The sequence below is a fragment of the Coregonus lavaretus genome (genome assembly GCF_964263955.1).
Source record: "Coregonus lavaretus genome assembly, chromosome: 8".
Classification (NCBI taxonomy): Eukaryota; Metazoa; Chordata; class Actinopteri; order Salmoniformes; family Salmonidae; genus Coregonus; species Coregonus lavaretus.
The window spans coordinates 21,402,349-21,421,364 of NC_139995.1; the positions used below are offsets into that span (position 1 = coordinate 21,402,349).

Genomic DNA, 19,016 nt, shown 5'->3' on the forward strand with positions numbered 1-19,016 from the left:
CTACCGCACGGCAAGCGGTATCGGAGCGCCAAGTCTAGGTCCAAAAGGCTTCTTAACAGCTTCTACACCCAGCCATAAGACTCCTGAACAGCTAATCAAATGGCTACCCGGACTATTTGCATCTTTTTACGCTGCTGCTGCTCTCTGTTTATTATCTATGCATATTCACTTTACCTCTACCTACATGTACATATTATCTCGACTAACCTGTGCCCCCGCACATTGACTCTGTACCGGTACCCCCTGTATATAGCCTCACTACTGTTATTTTACTGCTGCTCTTCAAGGATTTGTTATATTTTTCTTCCTTTTTTATTTTTACTTATGTTTTTTTTAACTTAACACTTATTTTTCTTAAAACTGCATTGTTGGTTAAGGGCTTGTATTCGGCGCATGTGACAAATAACATTTGATTTGATTTATTGACGTTTTTTGCTTTGCCATCAACTCCAATTCGGCTGGGGGGCACAGAATATTCTCTTCCTAGTCCGTTTATTAAATAGCATAGGCTACAGTAACGAATAATAGTAACAGCAAAATACATCACATTTTTACTAAATATGTTTGGAGTTTTGGCAGTCAACATTGTTGTACTTGCTTCACCTATACAGGTCGTTCCACCAATTGGGTGCCTTTTGAGTAGAGTAACTTGGTGATTTATTAACCTAATTTTAACGTTCTGTCATAAGGAGCACCTGTTCATCTTAATAAAAAACATGTTTTGCCATCTCAAGAGGTTAAATAAACAAAATGATGATAGTAAGTGCCTATTAAGTGCCAAGTAAAGTAACAGGGTTGTCCATAACAGGGTTGATGATTTAATCTTAAATCAGCCATAAATACCGCTGTGCAACAGAGAGGGGGGCGATTAAATTAAAGCTTGACAAAAACTATTGAAATTGTTAAAACATGTCTAGTCTGTCTATCTATGGGTAACAGGGTTGACATAATATGCTAAATTTTCCATCACAAAACACCAGAAAATTGCAAAAAAGATTAGAACCAGCTCACCTGCTTTTACACTAGGGTTTGACTATAATGTTTATTTAGAAAAAAATATTTAAAAAGGAATAGTTTCACCATATTAAAATGAGAGTTCAGTTCACATAACAGGGTTGACCTCAAAATGAGAGACAGTTTATTTTTATGGATCACTAATCACATTAAATAAATAAATAACAATCACCAGAAATGACTTCGTCAAAGCAACATAATAACTAAGGCTTTACAATGATTGTGAAAACTTTGAGAAATGTTGGGGTTAAGTCACAGAGGGTGCACAGAGGGACATGTCAAAATGCTGAATTGTGGCACGTTAGATTTATTAAATTTTCCATGTGGTGTATATTAAAGGGCAATTTATTTAATATAACAGGCTTTGAAAATACAATATTGGTGCACAATTTCTACTGAAAATATGAAAGGGACTCAAAAGGCACTCATTTCGTGGAACGACCCATACATGCATGTCTTTACGCATCGCTCTTCTCCTGAAATAAAGAATACTACGCTCCCTTTAAAATGTTTGTAGGCTATGTGTGAGGCACATTTGCAATAAGCAAAATATAGGCCTATCCATCATTGATATGGCATTATAGGACTGAATAATTTGAATAAGAAAGGAAGACTGTGTTTTTGGTAACCGGACAACAGGCACTCTGGAAATGGGGATGATATCAGCGAAATGGAATATGCAGGTAGGACTATGTTAATTGTAAATAATGCAAAAGCAAAACGGCAAAAGCCTCGCTAGTAGACCATTTAGAAACCTTTTATGGATGGGCTACTTGGCTTACGCATGGCCAGGATAAGAAAGATACCTGACTTATTGCTGCTGAACCACCTTTCATTATAGTAGTGTAAGGGTAGCCTACTGAGGACTTGGTTTTTAATCTAATGAAACGAAAAACAAGCAATTGTTACAGGAAAATAACTTAAATGTTTCTAAATACGAGGGTCACTGGCATCATCTCTCATTCTAAGAGCTGGCTAAAATAAAGTTGCCTACAATACATAGATTAAAAGGGGATGTCCGCTTACTGTTTTGCTGCTCCCAACTTGATCTTTTAATAACACTTTGGTGATAAAGATTTATTAAAAAGCTGTCTCATAAGCCAAACCCTTTAATGATAGTCTTGGTTACTTGGCGAGTGGATATGGCAGGAGAAGAAATAAACAGACCCAAGGCTATGCTTGGTTTCTAATTAAATTAAACAAAATGGAAAAAACATTGTTTTTTCATGTTTCTAAATACAAGGTTCACAGGCACAAAAAGCACATATCTCTTGTTCCATGAGCATATGGGCACTGTGCGTCACGGCTGGATAGGCTGGCTTCCGCTGTCAAAATCCATGACATAATCAACCGTGTTACCGCTAAGACCTGCTTTTGGTGAGTCTTAAATCTCCCTATTTGCGCTGAATGAAATGGTCACTTTTGCGCTAGTTTTAAGGACACACCTCAAATATTCCCACCCTTCCCACCTCAGGGCAAGTAAGCTGATGTTAGACAGGTAAATTTGCGGAACCTAACGTTTGACACCTGGCTGACAATAGAGCCTGTAGTGTCTTTCTTCACTAATACATTTCTATTTATCTATGGGGATTTACTGCCAGTTTTACTGATTTACAGCTTATAATGCTTGGTTATAAAAATTGAGAACAGAAGGTATAGATGGAAGAGTGATGTTTCTTAGAACTCTTTTTGAAAAAAACTGATTTTGCTATGATTTAAACAATGGGGACATCAAACGCGATTCCTGGAGGCACACACTCCTGCTGATTTAGACTCCCAAGGAATACAAGCTTGCATGAACTTTCTAGCCAATCAATTTATCAATTCAATGCCAGTGACTTGGAGGAACTAAAAGCAGCAGGACCATGACCAAGGAACTAAACCCTCTCTCCCACCCCATCAGGAGAGCGTAAGAGGAAGATCCTGTGTAGTAGAGAGTCAGACCGTGTGGTGGTCTCAGACCAGAGGTGCCATGGGGTCGCCAGACCAGCCATGGTCACAGAACCCTGCAACGCAGAGTGTGAAATCAGGTACTACCTAAACCACTCTCAATCGCTTTACCTGTCTGTGTCGCAGATTATTTTTCTTTATATCTCTGATATGTATGCTGAATTATTGGTTAAGGGTTTGTAAGTAAGCATTTCACGGTAAGGTCTACACCTTACTTTGTATTCGGCGCATGTGACAAATAAAATGTTATTGTATTTTATTTTATTTTAATTTGTTTGATACAAAGTTCAGTTTTATCCTGTCAGCGTCTTTCACCTTTGACCTTTCCTGTCTGTGTAGGTGGCATGTGGCGAGGAAGAGCGAGTGTACAGTCCCATGTGGAGTGGGATATCGTACGCTGGAGATCTACTGCGCCAAACTCAGCCGTGCCGATGGAAAGACCCAGAAGGTGGACGAGCGTTACTGCAGCAGTCAACGCAAACCTGAAGACAAGGAGAGTTGCCAAGGAGACTGCAACCCAGGCGGATGGGAGTACTCATCTTGGTCAGAGGTGAGACCGCCTGTCATGGTTTTGGGGGGTTTAGAAAAAGAGAAGGAAAAGGCTTAATATGTGTGTGCGGGTGTTGCAGTGTTCCAAAAGCTGTGGCGGAGGGTCCCGGCGTCGTGCGGCTGTGTGTGGAAAGTCTTCTGAGGCGGGAAGTGATGAGAGCAAGTGCAGTCAGAGAGACAAGCTGACCACCGTCCAGAACTGCAATGAGTTCCTATGTCCCATGTGGAAGACCGGAGACTGGTCTGAGGTCAGTTATATGGAGAATGTTTGGACTACGCTTTGGGAATGTTACTTATCATTTGAAGTTAATTGAGGAATTTTGAAATGTTAGAATTTTGAACCCAGATGGCCTTTTTACACTACGACCAGTTTGCAGCCAAATCAGGGTTCTGATTCTACACCTGACAGCTGACGTAGTGTAAAAATAACATTTGCAGGACAGAATTATGGGAATAATCTTTAATTTTTTTGACTAAGGAATTCTACTCCTGATATAAAGAGGAAGTATTAAAAATGTAAAAATGACTGAGCGCCAGTGAAGTGGGTCAAAGGAAATCCTAATGTTGATAATAAGTGTCCTTGGTATGTCTTGTCATGTACGGTGCATAACTGTACCAGTGTTTGTGGGGTAATAACTAGCTTTATTGTATAGTTTACACATTCTGTCCAAGCAGCTCAAAAGGCTTTGAGTGCGCCTACACAAACAAACACATACTGTACACACATAGCTAGCCTACTGTACATGTCAATCTATGTGCCCCTGTTTCTCATTGTGCCCGATGACTGTTGTTGCAGTGCCTGGTGACGTGTGGGAAAGGGTACAAGCATCGGCAGACATGGTGCCAGTTTGCGGAGGACCGACTGGACGACCGCTTCTGTGACTCTATGTCCAAGCCTGAGTCAGTCCAGACGTGTCAGCAGCAGGATTGTGCTTCGTGGCAGGTCGGACCTTGGGGACAGGTGAGTCACGCCTGTTGGAAAGTTGACATACAGTACAGTGACATGTTTATGAGAGTGGTGACATGGCTTTGTGACAGGTAATATTATGATCTGTTTGCCAAGTGGCACACACTATGTTCCAGGTGACATCTGTGGCTTACAGTCACCCCCTGTTCCTCAAAGACAATAGTGTTGTGTCTTGTAACAGCTAACGATTATGTGAACATATTATGTGTCATTCCAACTGTGTCCAAAGGTTTCTAATATTAGAATATGACCCAATGAAGCAGCTATTTATTCAATCTATCATAATAAACCCATTTTGCTTCAGAGTTTTAGCTATGTGGAACTCTGTCCATGAGGCTATACAGAGGCTAATGTGATTTTAAAAAATTATCTCATATGAACTTTCTCTAGATCACAGGAGGTTGGTGGCACCTTAAATGGGGAGGACAGGCTTGTGGTAATGGCTGGAGCAGAATCAGTGGAATGGTATCAAATACAGTACATCAAACACATGGTTTCCATGTATTTGATGCCATTCCATTCGCTCCGTTCCAGCCATTATTATGAGCCGTCCTCCCCTCAGCAGCCTCCACTGCTCCAGATGTAGAACAATGACAGGAGAAAGATAAGCTAAGCCACTCATTTAGTCTATCCCCCATTTACTCTGCTGTTTAGGCACATTGCTGACCATGCCAAAATAAGCATACACAATCTGTACACAATCTGTGTAGACATACTCCCCTATGCTTATGCTTGCTAATGCATCACCAGTTTATATCTCTCAGGACGGAAAAAAACCTTCTCTGTAGCAATTCTTAGGCTATAGACTTTAAAAGGTATCGCAACGTTTTGCAAATCAAAACTGGGCACTTCATCTTAACACAGCTTGTGTGTGCAAACTGCCTATAAGCCTAAACGTGTGACAGAGATGGTGTTCCTATACCATGGAATACGCAATCATGCTAAATGTATATTTGAAGCCGTTTAATGAAGCGCGTGGAATCTTAGCTGAAGTTGCTGTCACACAAGTTTGACCTCGTTTCATTGGAGTCAGTGAGGTAGAAGAGAGTGTGGTGTGTACCCACTGACTTGGCTACAGTGGAAAAAAAGAAGTAGAAAGTAGATTAATTACTCATGCATTATGATCCTCAAGGCTGTTATCTGCTGGCACTAGTCTGACCATGCTAGTCAGGGAGAGCCCTTCTTTTCCTTTTAGTTACTCATTTTTGGGAAGATTTGCTATGTTGGCTTGTTTTTGTCCCTCTCTGACTATCTCTCTCTCCCTCTCTTTCTCTCTATCTTTCTCTCCATCACTCTCTTTCTTTATATCTCTCTTTTCTCTTACTCTCTCTTTGGTGAACTCAGTGCACTACCTCGTGTGGACCCGGCTACCAGATGCGAGCCGTGAAGTGCGTTGTGGGGTCATACGGGTCCGTCATGGACGACACTGAATGTAACGCTGCCACGCGGCCCACTGACACTCAGGTAAGGACACAGTCCACTAAGACCCATCTCAACATCTCTATAACTTCCCCTCATCTCCTCTGCACTGATCTGGACAATTGACATGGGATAAGTGAAAGCAATGTTTCATATTTTGTGAAAATGCTTTTATATACTGCCCTTGCATACTACTCAGTTTTCAAGTGATATTTGTGAGAATATAACTTCTAGGGAGGCCTACATGCAATTTTCTCAATATTAGGCCACCCAGGGCTTGACTGTCAGACTCAGTAGAACACACAAGACCCTAACCTGCTCCTGACACTTGAATGCTTGGTTGTGAGCTGACCATGTGACTTGCCCTATCCCCTCAAGTTGTAGAATGTTGTTTAATACTATAGTGAGGAAAGGGGGGTTCCCCATGCAGGCTGAGACACAGGTACAGTCAATGGCACACTGTGAGGTAGGAAGGAAGTCCCACACCCAGTCCATTACAACCTGGACTCAATAAGGCCTTCTTGTCTAGAGGGGGGTTGGAGGGGGGCTGTGCTGGGCCGCTCTTACCCCCAGACGGAGACACATAGCTGGGATTGTCTCCCTCCAGCAGTCCGTCCCCTTACCAAGCATGAGGGAGCAGGAAAGAGGGCCTGTCCATGGCAGGTGCGCACAACAGCTCCTGTCAAGGAGCAGGAGGGGGTCTGGGGGTGGGTGATCGAGGGGGAGCTGGCTCTAACCCCAGAAACAGAAAGATTTTGCGGTAACAGTAGGCCACGGGGCAGGGCTGGTGACGGGGCAAAACATTCCTGGATTATTTGTGGAAAATGTCCTCACCTTGGTTATGTAAGTCACACCTACAGTCTGCTATGGGTATCATTTGTCTGTAAAAAAGTATTGTAGTATAGTATAATAGTCTAGTTTCCCACCTTAATGTCTGTCTGTTAACAGTCTTGTATTGGAGTTTCATAGGCTGGTTCTCCCCACTTTATGTGAACCTATCTTTAAAACCTCTTCAGTAAGACAATTCCTGCTCTGTTGAAGTGTCATGACCAAGACATATATTTATATTATATTTTAGTCATTTAGCAGACGCTCTTATCCAGAGCGACTTACAGTTAGTGAATACATATTTTTTTTATACTGGCCCCCCGTGGGAATCGAACCCACAACCCTGGCGTTGCAAACGCCATGCTCTATCAACTGAGCTACATCCCTGCCGGCCATTCCCTCCCCTACCCTGGACAACGCTGGGCCAATTGTGCGCCGCCCATGAGTCTCCCGGTCGCGGCCGGCTGCGACAGAGCCTGGATTCGAACCAGGATCTCTAGTGGCACAGTTAGCACTGCGATGCAGTGCCTTAGACCACTGCGCCACTCAGGAGACATAGACAGTGAACACAAACAGTTCTGGACTAATTTGCCCACATTTCACTAGCCTCTACTTTTATGAACCTCTCCATGCATCAGTTTAGTTTATTAGGGCTTGCTTCTTTCTTCTTCATGCTAATAGTGGGAAGGCAGGATGGACCGTTTTTCCGGGGCATGGCGAGCGGGTCGTGGTTGAGTGGGGTGTGGAGGGGTTGGGTGTGGAGGGGTGAGCAATAAACACAGGCTGAGACTCCGGTCACAGGGAGGCCCCCCTGGTCCAGGCCTTAATTCCCGACTCAGCCATCAGGCCCAGTGACCCTGAACCAGTCACTTCATCTCCCTGTGATTCCAGCCAGTCATCCGTGAAGTCGGCTCTGAGGCCGCCCACCCTAAACCACTCCGGGGCTGGAAAAGGGGGAAAGAAGACAGAATGGAGCTTATGTTTCAGGACGCCTGTCTCTACCTCAGTTGACCAGTGAGTAGGAGGAGAGAAAACCAAAAAATACACAACGATGACTGAACACTTGCCTCCTACACACCTACCCACAGACGGGAACACAACATGGGTCTTTCTATAAACTAGGGTACCAGTGAGCATTTCTTGTCGTGGACAACTGTTTGGAGCTGTTGCAAAGTCATTAATAATAATTTGCCTCTTTTTAATGTGAATACATTAAGATATAAAGGGGGAACATAGATACATTCAATATAATTCACAAGTCGAATGAAAACCTTTGTTTAAACTCTTCACAGATTTGGCAAAAATCTCGTGACATAAAATATTACCATTCTTTCCTTACATTTATGATACTGCTGTTTGTCATTATATCATATACTAAGAATTTAACAATTGAATTACACATCGAAATTGATCCTGTAACATTTCTGGAAATAGGCTCTTTTTTGTATGGAGATCTCGGAAGTGCACTGTAACCTCGTAACATTTCGTATTTCCCTATGTTATGGTGTGAAAACAGTTTTCATAGGCACACATATCCAAAATAATGAATGGATTGCAAAATCGAATGCTTCTAACAGAAAGAGCAACTTTAACAAGATTAATAAAACAAAAATCGATACTGTCATTAACGGGGTTCTTCAATAATTATAGTTGTTTGATGAGCATTTGATGTTTAGCTGTTTAGTTAAGTGGGGAAATTATCGTGCAACATCAGCTGATTCAGGAAAGGATTGTGAAGTGATTAAAAGCTGGTGTGATACAGCATGTGATTGAACAATTAATGTTGATCTGGAGAATTGACAGAACATTTTGGTGTCTATATTGTTGTGGCGGTCAAGTTAATTAGCCTATGTCGTGGACAACATTATGTCAAGATTCCTGAGGTAAGATTACGTACGGTCCGTGTACTTTTTGATCGCAGTAGCAGTGTGTGTGTAAAATCACCGGTGAACCCAAGCCCAACCAAATAAAAGCCATATTACAACCTATGTTTTGTGATAGTTGCGTTGTTTGCTCTATAAACACATGCCTTGACACCGTGATATATAGGCCTAAGGCCGAAACAATAAGAAGGCAGTGGCTGAATAAATTCAACCACACCTTTGTTTCATCACAAAACCGGAGAGCAACATCTGTCCGGTGGAGTCTACAAAGCATATTGCATACAGCATGGTCAAGCAAGTTAATGTTCCCGACATTTTCGGACCACTAAACAACTATTGATTTAGAACCTCGGAGAGTTACCACAAGTCGCAAAGAAAACAGGCGCTGCCTCCACTAATCCAGCACCATTTCATCTTTAACATTTCAACATTATCTAATCTCCTATGCTTAGTTTAATACAGTGACAACTAAAAGATACCAAAAACGATTTAGTCCAATAAACGCAAGCTGAATATTATGTGGCTTTACATGGTACTGATTTCTGTGTGTGTGTGTGTTTGTGTGCGTGCGTGCGTGCATGCTTGCAAGTAGAAAAAACATGTTAACTCACTCTTGTAGACAAACGCCAATGCCATCCTCCTCTTTCAAGTTACCCAAAATGTCTATGAGTCTGTCATACAGTACACGCTTTAAGTTTTTGTTGTCCTAGGCTACCTGGCTAAAATGCTTGCTCACTAGCCTAACTTGCACCAGGCCAGCTAGTTAACATTAGCCTACTACATCTAGCTACATGTTGAACTTCTATCCTCTTAGGCCATGCGCACAATGTATTAATTTATGGTTGGATCACAATCACTGTTATAATCATTGGCCAGTACAGAGAATTAAGTAAAACGTATTAAAAAGTATTAAGTCCAAAGCCCTATCTCCATCCATGGCTAATTTAGGAACGGGACGATTTTAGCAAGCTAGCTAGCCACCGGAGGACAATAACACAATGAGATGCAACAATTCAATGACGTTTGGCTTATGATATGATTGGTGTGAAACCAAATCCAAACTGGCTGCCCTTGACATTTTTTCTTTGGTGTGCCAGGGCCATTCACAGCTGAACTCATTCAGTTTAGTGCAACGCTGATTGGCTATTATTTATTTTAACAACATTTCAAGGGAGGCCAAATGCTCACTGGCTTACCTTAGATAGATGGGTTACACGTACTGTGAAAGAGGGGCACTGTTTTGTTCACTTGGATGCTTTCTCCGGTGAGATACATTCAGCCTCTTGCAAATTGAAGTACATTTTGGAAACACAGAGATGAAATTATTTTGTTTCTTTTTTTCTTGGTAAATTTTTTGGGGAAGCCTGGCTTCCCTTGGCAGCCATGAATACACGCCACTATTTGATCGTTTGTTTTCCGAGTTAAAATGGCGCAATCGGGAAATATAAAACGGCTTGTTTTTCATTTTTGCATATGAAACCCCAAAAAGTATTTGATATTTCGATGTTCGCATGTGGATGGGGTTAAGTATGGAATGCCTGTCATTGGTTAAGTGCACAGCCAATACTTCCTGTCCTTTCAAAGTAGGACTTCACCCTTCTAACTGTTTTGCCCGTGCTACAGAAGGCTATATTGGTCCGCTAATAAAGGACTAGGAAAGGCCCAGTGCACTACTTTTGTGAAAAAAAATTATGTAAGAAATAAAATAATAATTGCCTGCTCTACAGACAGCGAGATCTGTCTGCTAATACAGGACTAGTAAAGTCCCAGTGCACTACTTTTGTGAAGGAAAAACATTTCTCCCCCAAAAGCTACAACATGTTAGTAATATATACACTACCGTTTTCGAAAGAAAAGCAAATTTTTTTGTCCATTAAAATAACATCAAATTGATCAGAAATACAGTGTAGACATTGTTAATGTTGTAAATGGCTATTGTAGCTGGAGACGGCTGATTTTTTATGGAATATCTACATAGGCGTACAGAGGCCCATTATCAGCAACTATCAGTCCTGTGTTCCAATGGCACGTTGTGTTTGCTAATCCAAGTTTATCATTTTAAAAGGCTAATTGATCATTAGAAAACCCTTTTGCAATTATGTTAGCACTGCTGAAAACTGTTGTGCTGATTAAAGAAGCAATAAAACTGGCCTTCTTGAGACTAGTTGAGTATCTGGAGCATCAGCAATTGTGGGTTCGATTACATGCTCAAAATGGCCAGAAACAAATAACTTTCTTCTGAAACTCGTCAGTCTATTCTTGTTCTGAGAAATGAAGGCTATTCCATGCGAGAAATTGCCAAGAAACTGAAGATCTCGTACAACGCTGTGTACTACTCCCTTCACAGAACAGCGCAAACTGGCTCTAACCAGAATAGAAAGAGGAGTGGGAGGCCCCGGTGCACAACTGAGCAAGAGGACAAATACATAAGAATGTCTAGTTTGAGAAACAGACGCCTCACAGGTCCTCAACTGGCAGCTTAATTAAATAGTACCCGCAAAACACCAGTCTCAACGTCAACAGTGAAGAGGCAACTCCAGGATGCTGACCTAGGCAGAGTTGCAAAGAAAAAGTCCTGTGTCTGTGTTCTTTTGCCCATCTTAATCTTTTATTTTTATTGGCCAGTCTGAGATATGGCTTTTTCTTTGCAACTCTGCCTAGGTCAGCATCCCGGAGTCGCCTCTTACATTTTACATTTACATCATTTAGCAGACGCTCTTATCCAGAGCAACTTACAGTTAGTGAGTGCATACATTATTTTTTTATATATATTTTTTTCATACTGGCCCCCCGTGAGAATCGAACCCACAACCCATGCGTTGCAAACGCCATGCTCTACCAACTGAGCTACATCCCTGCCGGCCATTCCCTCCCCTACCCTGGACGACGCTGGGCCACTGGACCCCATGGGTCTCCCGGTTGCGGCTGGCTACGACAGAGCCGTTGACGTTGAGACTAGTGTTTTGCGGGTACTATTTAATGAAGCTGCCAGTTGAGGACCTGTTTCCTCCACTCCTTGCCTCTCCTTGAAAGTGCATTCCAGTCTGAGGGAAGGAACCTTAACTCAAGGAAATGTAATTGCGATTCTCCCCTTTCCCCCATTCCTCACCTCCCTCTCAAAGCACATTGGGGGAGAGGAGTTAAGGTTCCTCCCCTCAGGCTGCAATGCACTTTCAAGGAGAGGCAAGGAGTGGAGGAAACAAGGACAGAGGAAGAAAGAATTTGACTGCTAGTTTTCAGACACAGACTCACACACACAATGCTTGAAGAGTTTACTGACTATAATGATTTCATTATTGGTTATTATTATTGTCAATGATTTTGTTGACAGAACCCATTGTATTATTATTATTTCATTATATTATATTATTATATCAACTATTAAAACATATAGAAATGCTGTTGTTTATCTTTTTCAATCTTCAGTAATGTTTAGCATGGCTTTAAATGATAGAGAATTTGACCAATGCACAAAAAGACCTGGCAACTAGGCATGACAAAGAAACATGAGGTGTCCATGTTTCTTGTGACATTTTGAATGACATGTAGATGTTTTGTTGTTTCTAGGTGGAGTTATGGTCTCATTGTGCCTATCTAGACTTTTATTCCTGTAACTACACATGTGAAGCTGCAAGAAAATCATATTTAAATGTATATTAAACCATTTAGAAATGTTGACCCTGATGTCACACATTGGCCCCTTTTATTTATATAAAGACCCACATACATCAACACACACCCACAGAGTCAAAGACAGGTCTTGGTTGCCTACTTCATTTTTTCTCTTATTATTCCCACCACCACCATGTTTTACGTGGAGGCTGTGTTCTCCAGCCTGCCTGGCTGCCAGTGTCCGCTTTGTTTCCACTCAGAGGATGAGTGTGGAACGTGGAGCCCTCTATAACACAGCTATACCTGAGTTAGGCCCCTCTCTGCTCACCTCTCTGCTCAACCCAGAACTAGGGGGTCAAAGGTCATGAGAGGGCTCTGGGGAGGAGAGCACGGCGGAAGAAGGAGGAGCCCAGTAACACGCCAGTGTTGGCATTGGAGACTGGGATACCTCTCCACTGTGTCCCGTTATGACAGGCATCAGGTTATTCAGATGGTTGGCCTTATGTGGAGGGGCTTAACGCTGTCTATTTCTGGGATCCGTCAGAGTAACACTGTTACTTTTAGTCTGATGAGTCTGATGATGGGGACACTTCTGTCAGAGATGTACAGTAAGTAGATGACAGTATTGTATGCTGTGTTTCTGTCACTGTAATTGGTTTAATGGATGTGTATGTTTGTGTCTGTAGGACTGTGAACTTGCCCAGTGTCCCGTCAGCCACCCGGTTCCCCCGGGGACCAAAGTGCCCTCCCACCTCCCACACAAAACCCAGTGGAGGTTCGGCTCCTGGACACAGGTTGGTTCTATCGGTTACTTACTCCACCACTCAATGCAGCAATTACATACTGTGTGTGTTGTACTGTATTGTACTGTAACTGTACTGATTGCCTCCATCTCCACCACAGTGTAGCGCCACCTGCGGCAAAGGGACCCGGATGCGCTATGTCAGTTGCCGTGACAACCAGGGTGGGGTTGCGGAGGATTCTGCCTGCTCCCACCTGGCCAAGCCCCCAGCCAGGGAGGTGTGCTCTGTAGTGGCCTGCGGACAGTGGAAGGTCCTGGAATGGACATCTGTAAGTAACTACTTTCGTTCAATCAACCACCAATGTTTAATGCATTTACCATTTACACTTAAAATATTTGACATTACTACAGGGTCTTGTGGTTAAGGATATTATATCCATATATCCATTATATCCATTGCTAATGTCTTTAAAGTTCCAATGCAGCTGTTTTTATATCAATATCAATATCTGGGTAACAATTAAGTACCGTATTTTCCGCACTATAAGGCGCACCGGAGTATAAGCCGCAGCAGCTAAATTGAATGATATTGAATGATGTGTACATATATAAGGCGCACTGGACTATAAGCCGCAGGTGTTTTAATGTTTAATTACCATATGTAAGGGTTCGTGCACAGAGGGGATTGTCGGGAAAGAGACAAACTGTCTCGCTCTCGTAATGTCTGTCTGTCTTGCTCTCGTTCTGTCTCTCGTTCTGTCTCTCGTACCACTCTCGGTTCCACTTTTACTTTTGCGCGCTACCTGTCTCACTCTTTTCCAGCCTCCAGCTTTTCCTGCTGGAGCCCGTCGCTTAAAGGTGGGGGGCGCAGACCGGTCATAGAGCCCATAGAGTTAAAGTTGGTGGACTGTAACCTGTCAAATCCATAGATTTAGGAGGTCTTCTAGTGGCCGTTAGCTGTAAAAATCCATAGATTAGCCGCACCGTTATATAAGCCGCAGGGTCGAAAAATGGGAAAAAAGGCGCGGCTTATAGTCCGAAAATTACGGTACCTTACTGTGATTAAAATGGTCAAAAAGAAACAAGAATTGCTTCTTAGCAAAGAGCAATTTCTCAAGCAAGAATTATGCTAGGACTGTCTGGGAGTGGTCTACACTATATATACAAAAGTATTTGGACACCCCTTCAAATTAGTGGATTCGGATATTTCACTCATTCGAGCACATGGCCATGCAATCCTTTCCAACAAGTCAGTTAGTCAAATTTCAGCCCTGCTAGAGCTGCCCCGGTCAACTGTAAGTGCTGTTATTGTGAAGTGGAAACGTCTAGGAGCAACAACGGCTCAGCCGCAAAGTGATAGGCCACACAAGCTCACAGAACGGGACCGCCGAGTGCTGAAGCACGTACTGCGTAAAAATCATCTGTCCTCGGTTGCAACACTCACTACCGAGTTCCAAACTGTCTCTGGAAGCAATGTCAGCACAATAACTGTTTGTCGGGAGCTTCATGAAATGGGTTTCCATGGCCGAGCAGCCGCACACAAGCCTAAGATCACCATGCGCAATGCCAAGCATCGGCTGGAGTGGTGTAAAGCTTGCCGCCATTGGACTGTGGAGCAGTGGAAACGTGTTCTCTGGAGTGATGAATCACACTTCACCATCTGGCAGTCTGACGGACGAATCTGGGTTTGGCGGATGCCAGGAGAACACTACCTACCAATTATAAAGTTTGGTGGAGAAGGAATAATGATCTGGGGCTGTTTTTCATGGTTCCAGCTAGGCCCCTTAGTTCTGGTGAAGGGAAATCTTAACGCTACAGCACACAATGACATTCTTCCAACTTTATGTCAACAGTTTGGGGAAGGACCTTTCCTGTTTCAGCATGACAATGCCCCCATGCCCAAAGCAAGGTCCATACAGAAATGGTTTGTCGATATCGGTGTGGAAGAACTTGACTGGCCTGCACAGATCCCTGACCTCAACCCCATCGAACACCTTCATAATAATGCCCTTGATTTTGGAATGAGATGTTCGACAAGCACGTGTCCACATACTTTTGGTAATGTAGTGTAAGTGGGGAGGGGAAAACTGAAAACTAGCTGTTATTGGCAGAGAGGTTTGGAACTCTCGTTCTTATTGGTCTGTTAACTAATCATTCCAACCTCATAGTGTAGAAATATATATAAAACACAGGAAAATCAAGTTTTTGACTGCACTGGGCCTTTAACGTTTGTTAACAATTCCATTGTGAACAGTTCTTCTAAAGGGAAATCTGACTACCATTATACGCTCTGTCGGCACTGTTCATTAAGTTGTATTTCACAATGAAATCTCTAGCCAGCTCAGTGGATTATAATATCTGAGGTTTGTTTAGCTGGGGTTTGAGCCTTTCAGACCACTGTTCATAATCACTTTGTGTGATTGTGTGTTTCTCTGTTCCAAGGGGAGGAGGAGATGAAACAGGCTTTGGTGTGTTTGGAGGGTTGGCAAGGGGATGGAGGGAGGCGTGAGGAACAAGGGGCTGGAGAGAGGGGCTAGGATCCTTGTTTACAGATGTTTCTCATCAGACAGAGACCACTAGTCATACTCCCACCATGCTGCAGTTATGGCCACCATGCACACGCGCTCACACACACGCACACACACATACTGTAGACACATGCACGCACAAACACACACACACACACGCACGCATGCACACATACAAACATTCACACACACACACACACAGATAGCTAGATACAGGCTGTGGGAGGGAGGGTCTCTCTGACTGCTTATTTATTCCAGAGCAACTCAGTGGGCTCCAGGCAGGCAGGAAGCAGCTCAGCCCAAGGCCACAGCAAACAGAACCACAGAGAGAGACCGATCTGACTCTAAACGTTCACTTTGCACACTCTTGATATGGAATGGAACCGGAAATGAACCCTGATGGAGTGATAGCTAGAGTATGGCGGATGTCCCAGTTAGTTCTTTAAGTTTAATGACTGTTATTATGAGATCCAACTGTAAAAGCAGCCTCAGTGTTGTAGTTTTAGCTTGTGCATAGGCCTATACAGGGCCTGTTAAAGTACAGTAACTACACTATTTTTCGGATTGGGAGATGCTTGTGCAATATCCACACCTATTTGAAATAGGCAGCATTGTTGAGTCCTAGTCAGTAAACCCTTGGGCAGTGTAATCCCTGGCTCAGTAGCACAGTACAGTACTGTAGAGTGGACAGTTGTTGCATAATGCCAGGTCTTATGCAACACAGATACAGTCCAGTTTACTCCACTTGGCCAGACCTAATTGGAGCAGCATGAGTCTTTGGCAGAAGCTCTACTCTGTTTCATTTTCCTTAAGGAAGATATGTTTGGGTCAGCCATGTTTAAAGAGACAAGACACTGACCTAAGCTGCTACAGCAAGTTTTGTTTGTGTTTGTATGCTGTGTTTCTTACTCTGTGTGTGTGCCTGTGTGTGCGTGTGTGCGCAGTGCTCTGTATCCTGCGGGCAGGGGAAGACCACACGCCAGGTGGTGTGTGTGAACTTCAGTGATCAGATAGTGGACGTAGTGGAGTGTGACGCTGATGACCGTCCGGCCACAGAGCAGGAGTGTGCCATGTCCCAGTGCCCTGCTGCCCGCTCCAGTGACCCTCGGCCCCTCCCCTCACCCAGCGGCGGCCCCCGCAACAACCTGCCCACAGCTGCCGACGGGCGCAGTGGAGGGCGAGCCCAGGCCCACCAATGGAGAACGGGACCCTGGGGAGCGGTGAGTTTCTTATACACCATTTACAAGCATCTTGCAGTCCTAGGTTCCTTAACATTAAATGAATGCATACAACCTATATCGTCTTCCATTTCAATCGTATAAATTGGAAGGCAGCACAGCTGAGCACTATCTCAGTCTTGTGTTGATGTTGACATTTATGAGGCTGTCTGTCTGTGATGTAACAACGTCATGTATCGTGACCCAAGAAGTCAATTTGTTTTTGCTGATGGTTTTGGCAGTTAGTAGCCTATTGTACAGCTGTTATTCAAAACTGGGTTATTACAGTTAGTTGCACAACAATCTGTGTCCCCAAATAGCTGTTGTTATTTAAAGGATCATGGGAAATAGCAAGGGCTATTTTCGGGATCTCTTCCTTCCTTTTCCTGAGGATGTGTTTTAATATAGCAGTGCATTATCCATCCAGTTTCCTAAAGCACATAGTCTCTGAGGTCAATCTGACCCTTGCCAGAGTGATGTATGTGTGCTTTTGTATACTTGTCTGTCAATGGGTGCCATATGTTGGTTTGTTATCGTTTGTATTTTTAAATTGTGTGTTGGTGTTTGTGTGTGCACTTGTTTCATTGTAGCTGGTGTGTGTATATGCAAAAGTTTACAGTATGTGACAGTGTGTTTCTTGGTAAATGATTCTTGTGTGCATAGATGAGCACTATACATTTGCATGGATGAGTTTGAACATTTGCATGTTTTTGTCATTGTGTGCATGGTACATGTATTAGTGTTTGAATGTCTACTTGCGTGTCTCTGAGTTAGTGCATACATACCTGTACATGTGAGAGTGTGTGAACCATCTGTCTCAAATGGTGTTCTCCTCCCTGTGACGTCAGTGCTCGAGCACATGTGCAGGCGGCTTCCAGAGGCGCGTGGTGGTGTGCCAGGATGAGAATGGTTATGCTGTCAGCAACTGTGAGGAGCGCTCCGAACCCATCGAGCAGCGCTCCTGTGAGTCCGGACCCTGTCCACAGTGGGTCTATGGGAACTGGGGAGAGGTGAGAGAACACAAGCCGCCCTACAGCACTGATACACTGCAGGGTTTAGTTGCACTTTGATGACATACTGTACGTTGCATAAACATTGGCGGGAATCAACTGTCCTGACTTTGTCTACACACTCCTTCTTTCCTCTGCTCTGTCCTGCAGTGCACCAAGCCGTGTGGGGGAGGAATAAAGACGCGGCTGGTGGCGTGTCAGAGGCCCAACGGAGAGCGCTTTAACGATCTGAGCTGTGAGATTCTTGACAAACCGCCCGACCGTGAGCAGTGCAATACTCAGTCGTGCCCGTCTAACCCCCACTGGAGCACAGACCCATGGAGCTCGGTACGCTCGTAAATATATGCCTTTTGTTTTCTTCCCCCTCTTTTTTTAACAGTCCTCTCATTTCACCACACACAGAGTTTCACCACTAAACTGTGTAGCATGACAAAGCCAAACAAACAAATAATTAAACTTGAGGGAGCAGGATGGTTCTGTAGAGCGTACATGCTGGAAACTTTTCACCTCCACCTCACCTTTACCCTTTCCCTTGGTGCCTGAGACTGGTCATCCTTCTAGAGACAGTTGGGAATTGATTTATGTTGCGCTTAAGAGAAAAGATAAACACACAATACACACAACACACCAAAAAGTACAACATATGAAATGCTTCATTGACAGCTGTGACCATAAGAACACTTTCTCTGTTGTCAGTCTTAGTCAGTGTTCAAAATTCAGGATCAGTTGGTATTTCAGAATCAAAGCTAGTTTGTAAGATATTGTTTTAAAAGATAATTTATTACTTAAGAGATTTTCTTCTTGGTTTCCTTTGTATATACAGTAGCATTAACCTCCAAAGTTTCTGTCATACCTCTTTGTATTCGCACACAGTCAATCATTGTTCATATGCAAATATTGATGAATGTTTCTGTATATCAGGAATTTAAGATGCCTTGTTTTTGTTTTTTTTAACACCCAAAGAATGGATATACAGTATACTCGAGTGTTGGTGCTATTCATAGTTTTTTTTACACGTGGCAAAGAAAATGACCTGGAAAGAGTCCAAGTGAATGCACCAACCACATTGGGACTATAAATAATGTTTGGGTACTCTAGAAATATATATATATCATTCTGATGCTAAAGCTATATTGACCATCATAACTGTAAGAATTCAATTGGTCTTAATGGGGCAATCTGCAGTTCAAACAATAACAAAGCCACACCTCACCACTGTTTCAGTAAACAGCTGAGGGATGGGGCTGGAGAAATGTAACCACTGTCAAATTCATAGACATATCTATGGATGCATCGA

General features: G+C 43.2%; 1 protein-coding gene across 1 annotated transcript in view; it reads left to right on the forward strand.

Annotated features, from left to right (window-relative positions):
* Positions 1-19,016, forward strand: part of LOC311133966 (A disintegrin and metalloproteinase with thrombospondin motifs 9-like) — a 75,016-nt gene that overhangs the window by 12,964 nt on the left and 43,036 nt on the right. The window contains exons 12-21 of the mRNA XM_084167594.1: positions 2,918-3,044; positions 3,304-3,514; positions 3,594-3,761; positions 4,310-4,474; positions 5,825-5,944; positions 12,909-13,016; positions 13,126-13,293; positions 16,437-16,712; positions 17,558-17,719; positions 17,870-18,046. Coding sequence (XP_084023720.1) covers positions 2,918-3,044; positions 3,304-3,514; positions 3,594-3,761; positions 4,310-4,474; positions 5,825-5,944; positions 12,909-13,016; positions 13,126-13,293; positions 16,437-16,712; positions 17,558-17,719; positions 17,870-18,046 — 1,682 coding nt within the window. The remainder of the gene's footprint in view (positions 1-2,917; positions 3,045-3,303; positions 3,515-3,593; positions 3,762-4,309; positions 4,475-5,824; positions 5,945-12,908; positions 13,017-13,125; positions 13,294-16,436; positions 16,713-17,557; positions 17,720-17,869; positions 18,047-19,016) is intronic.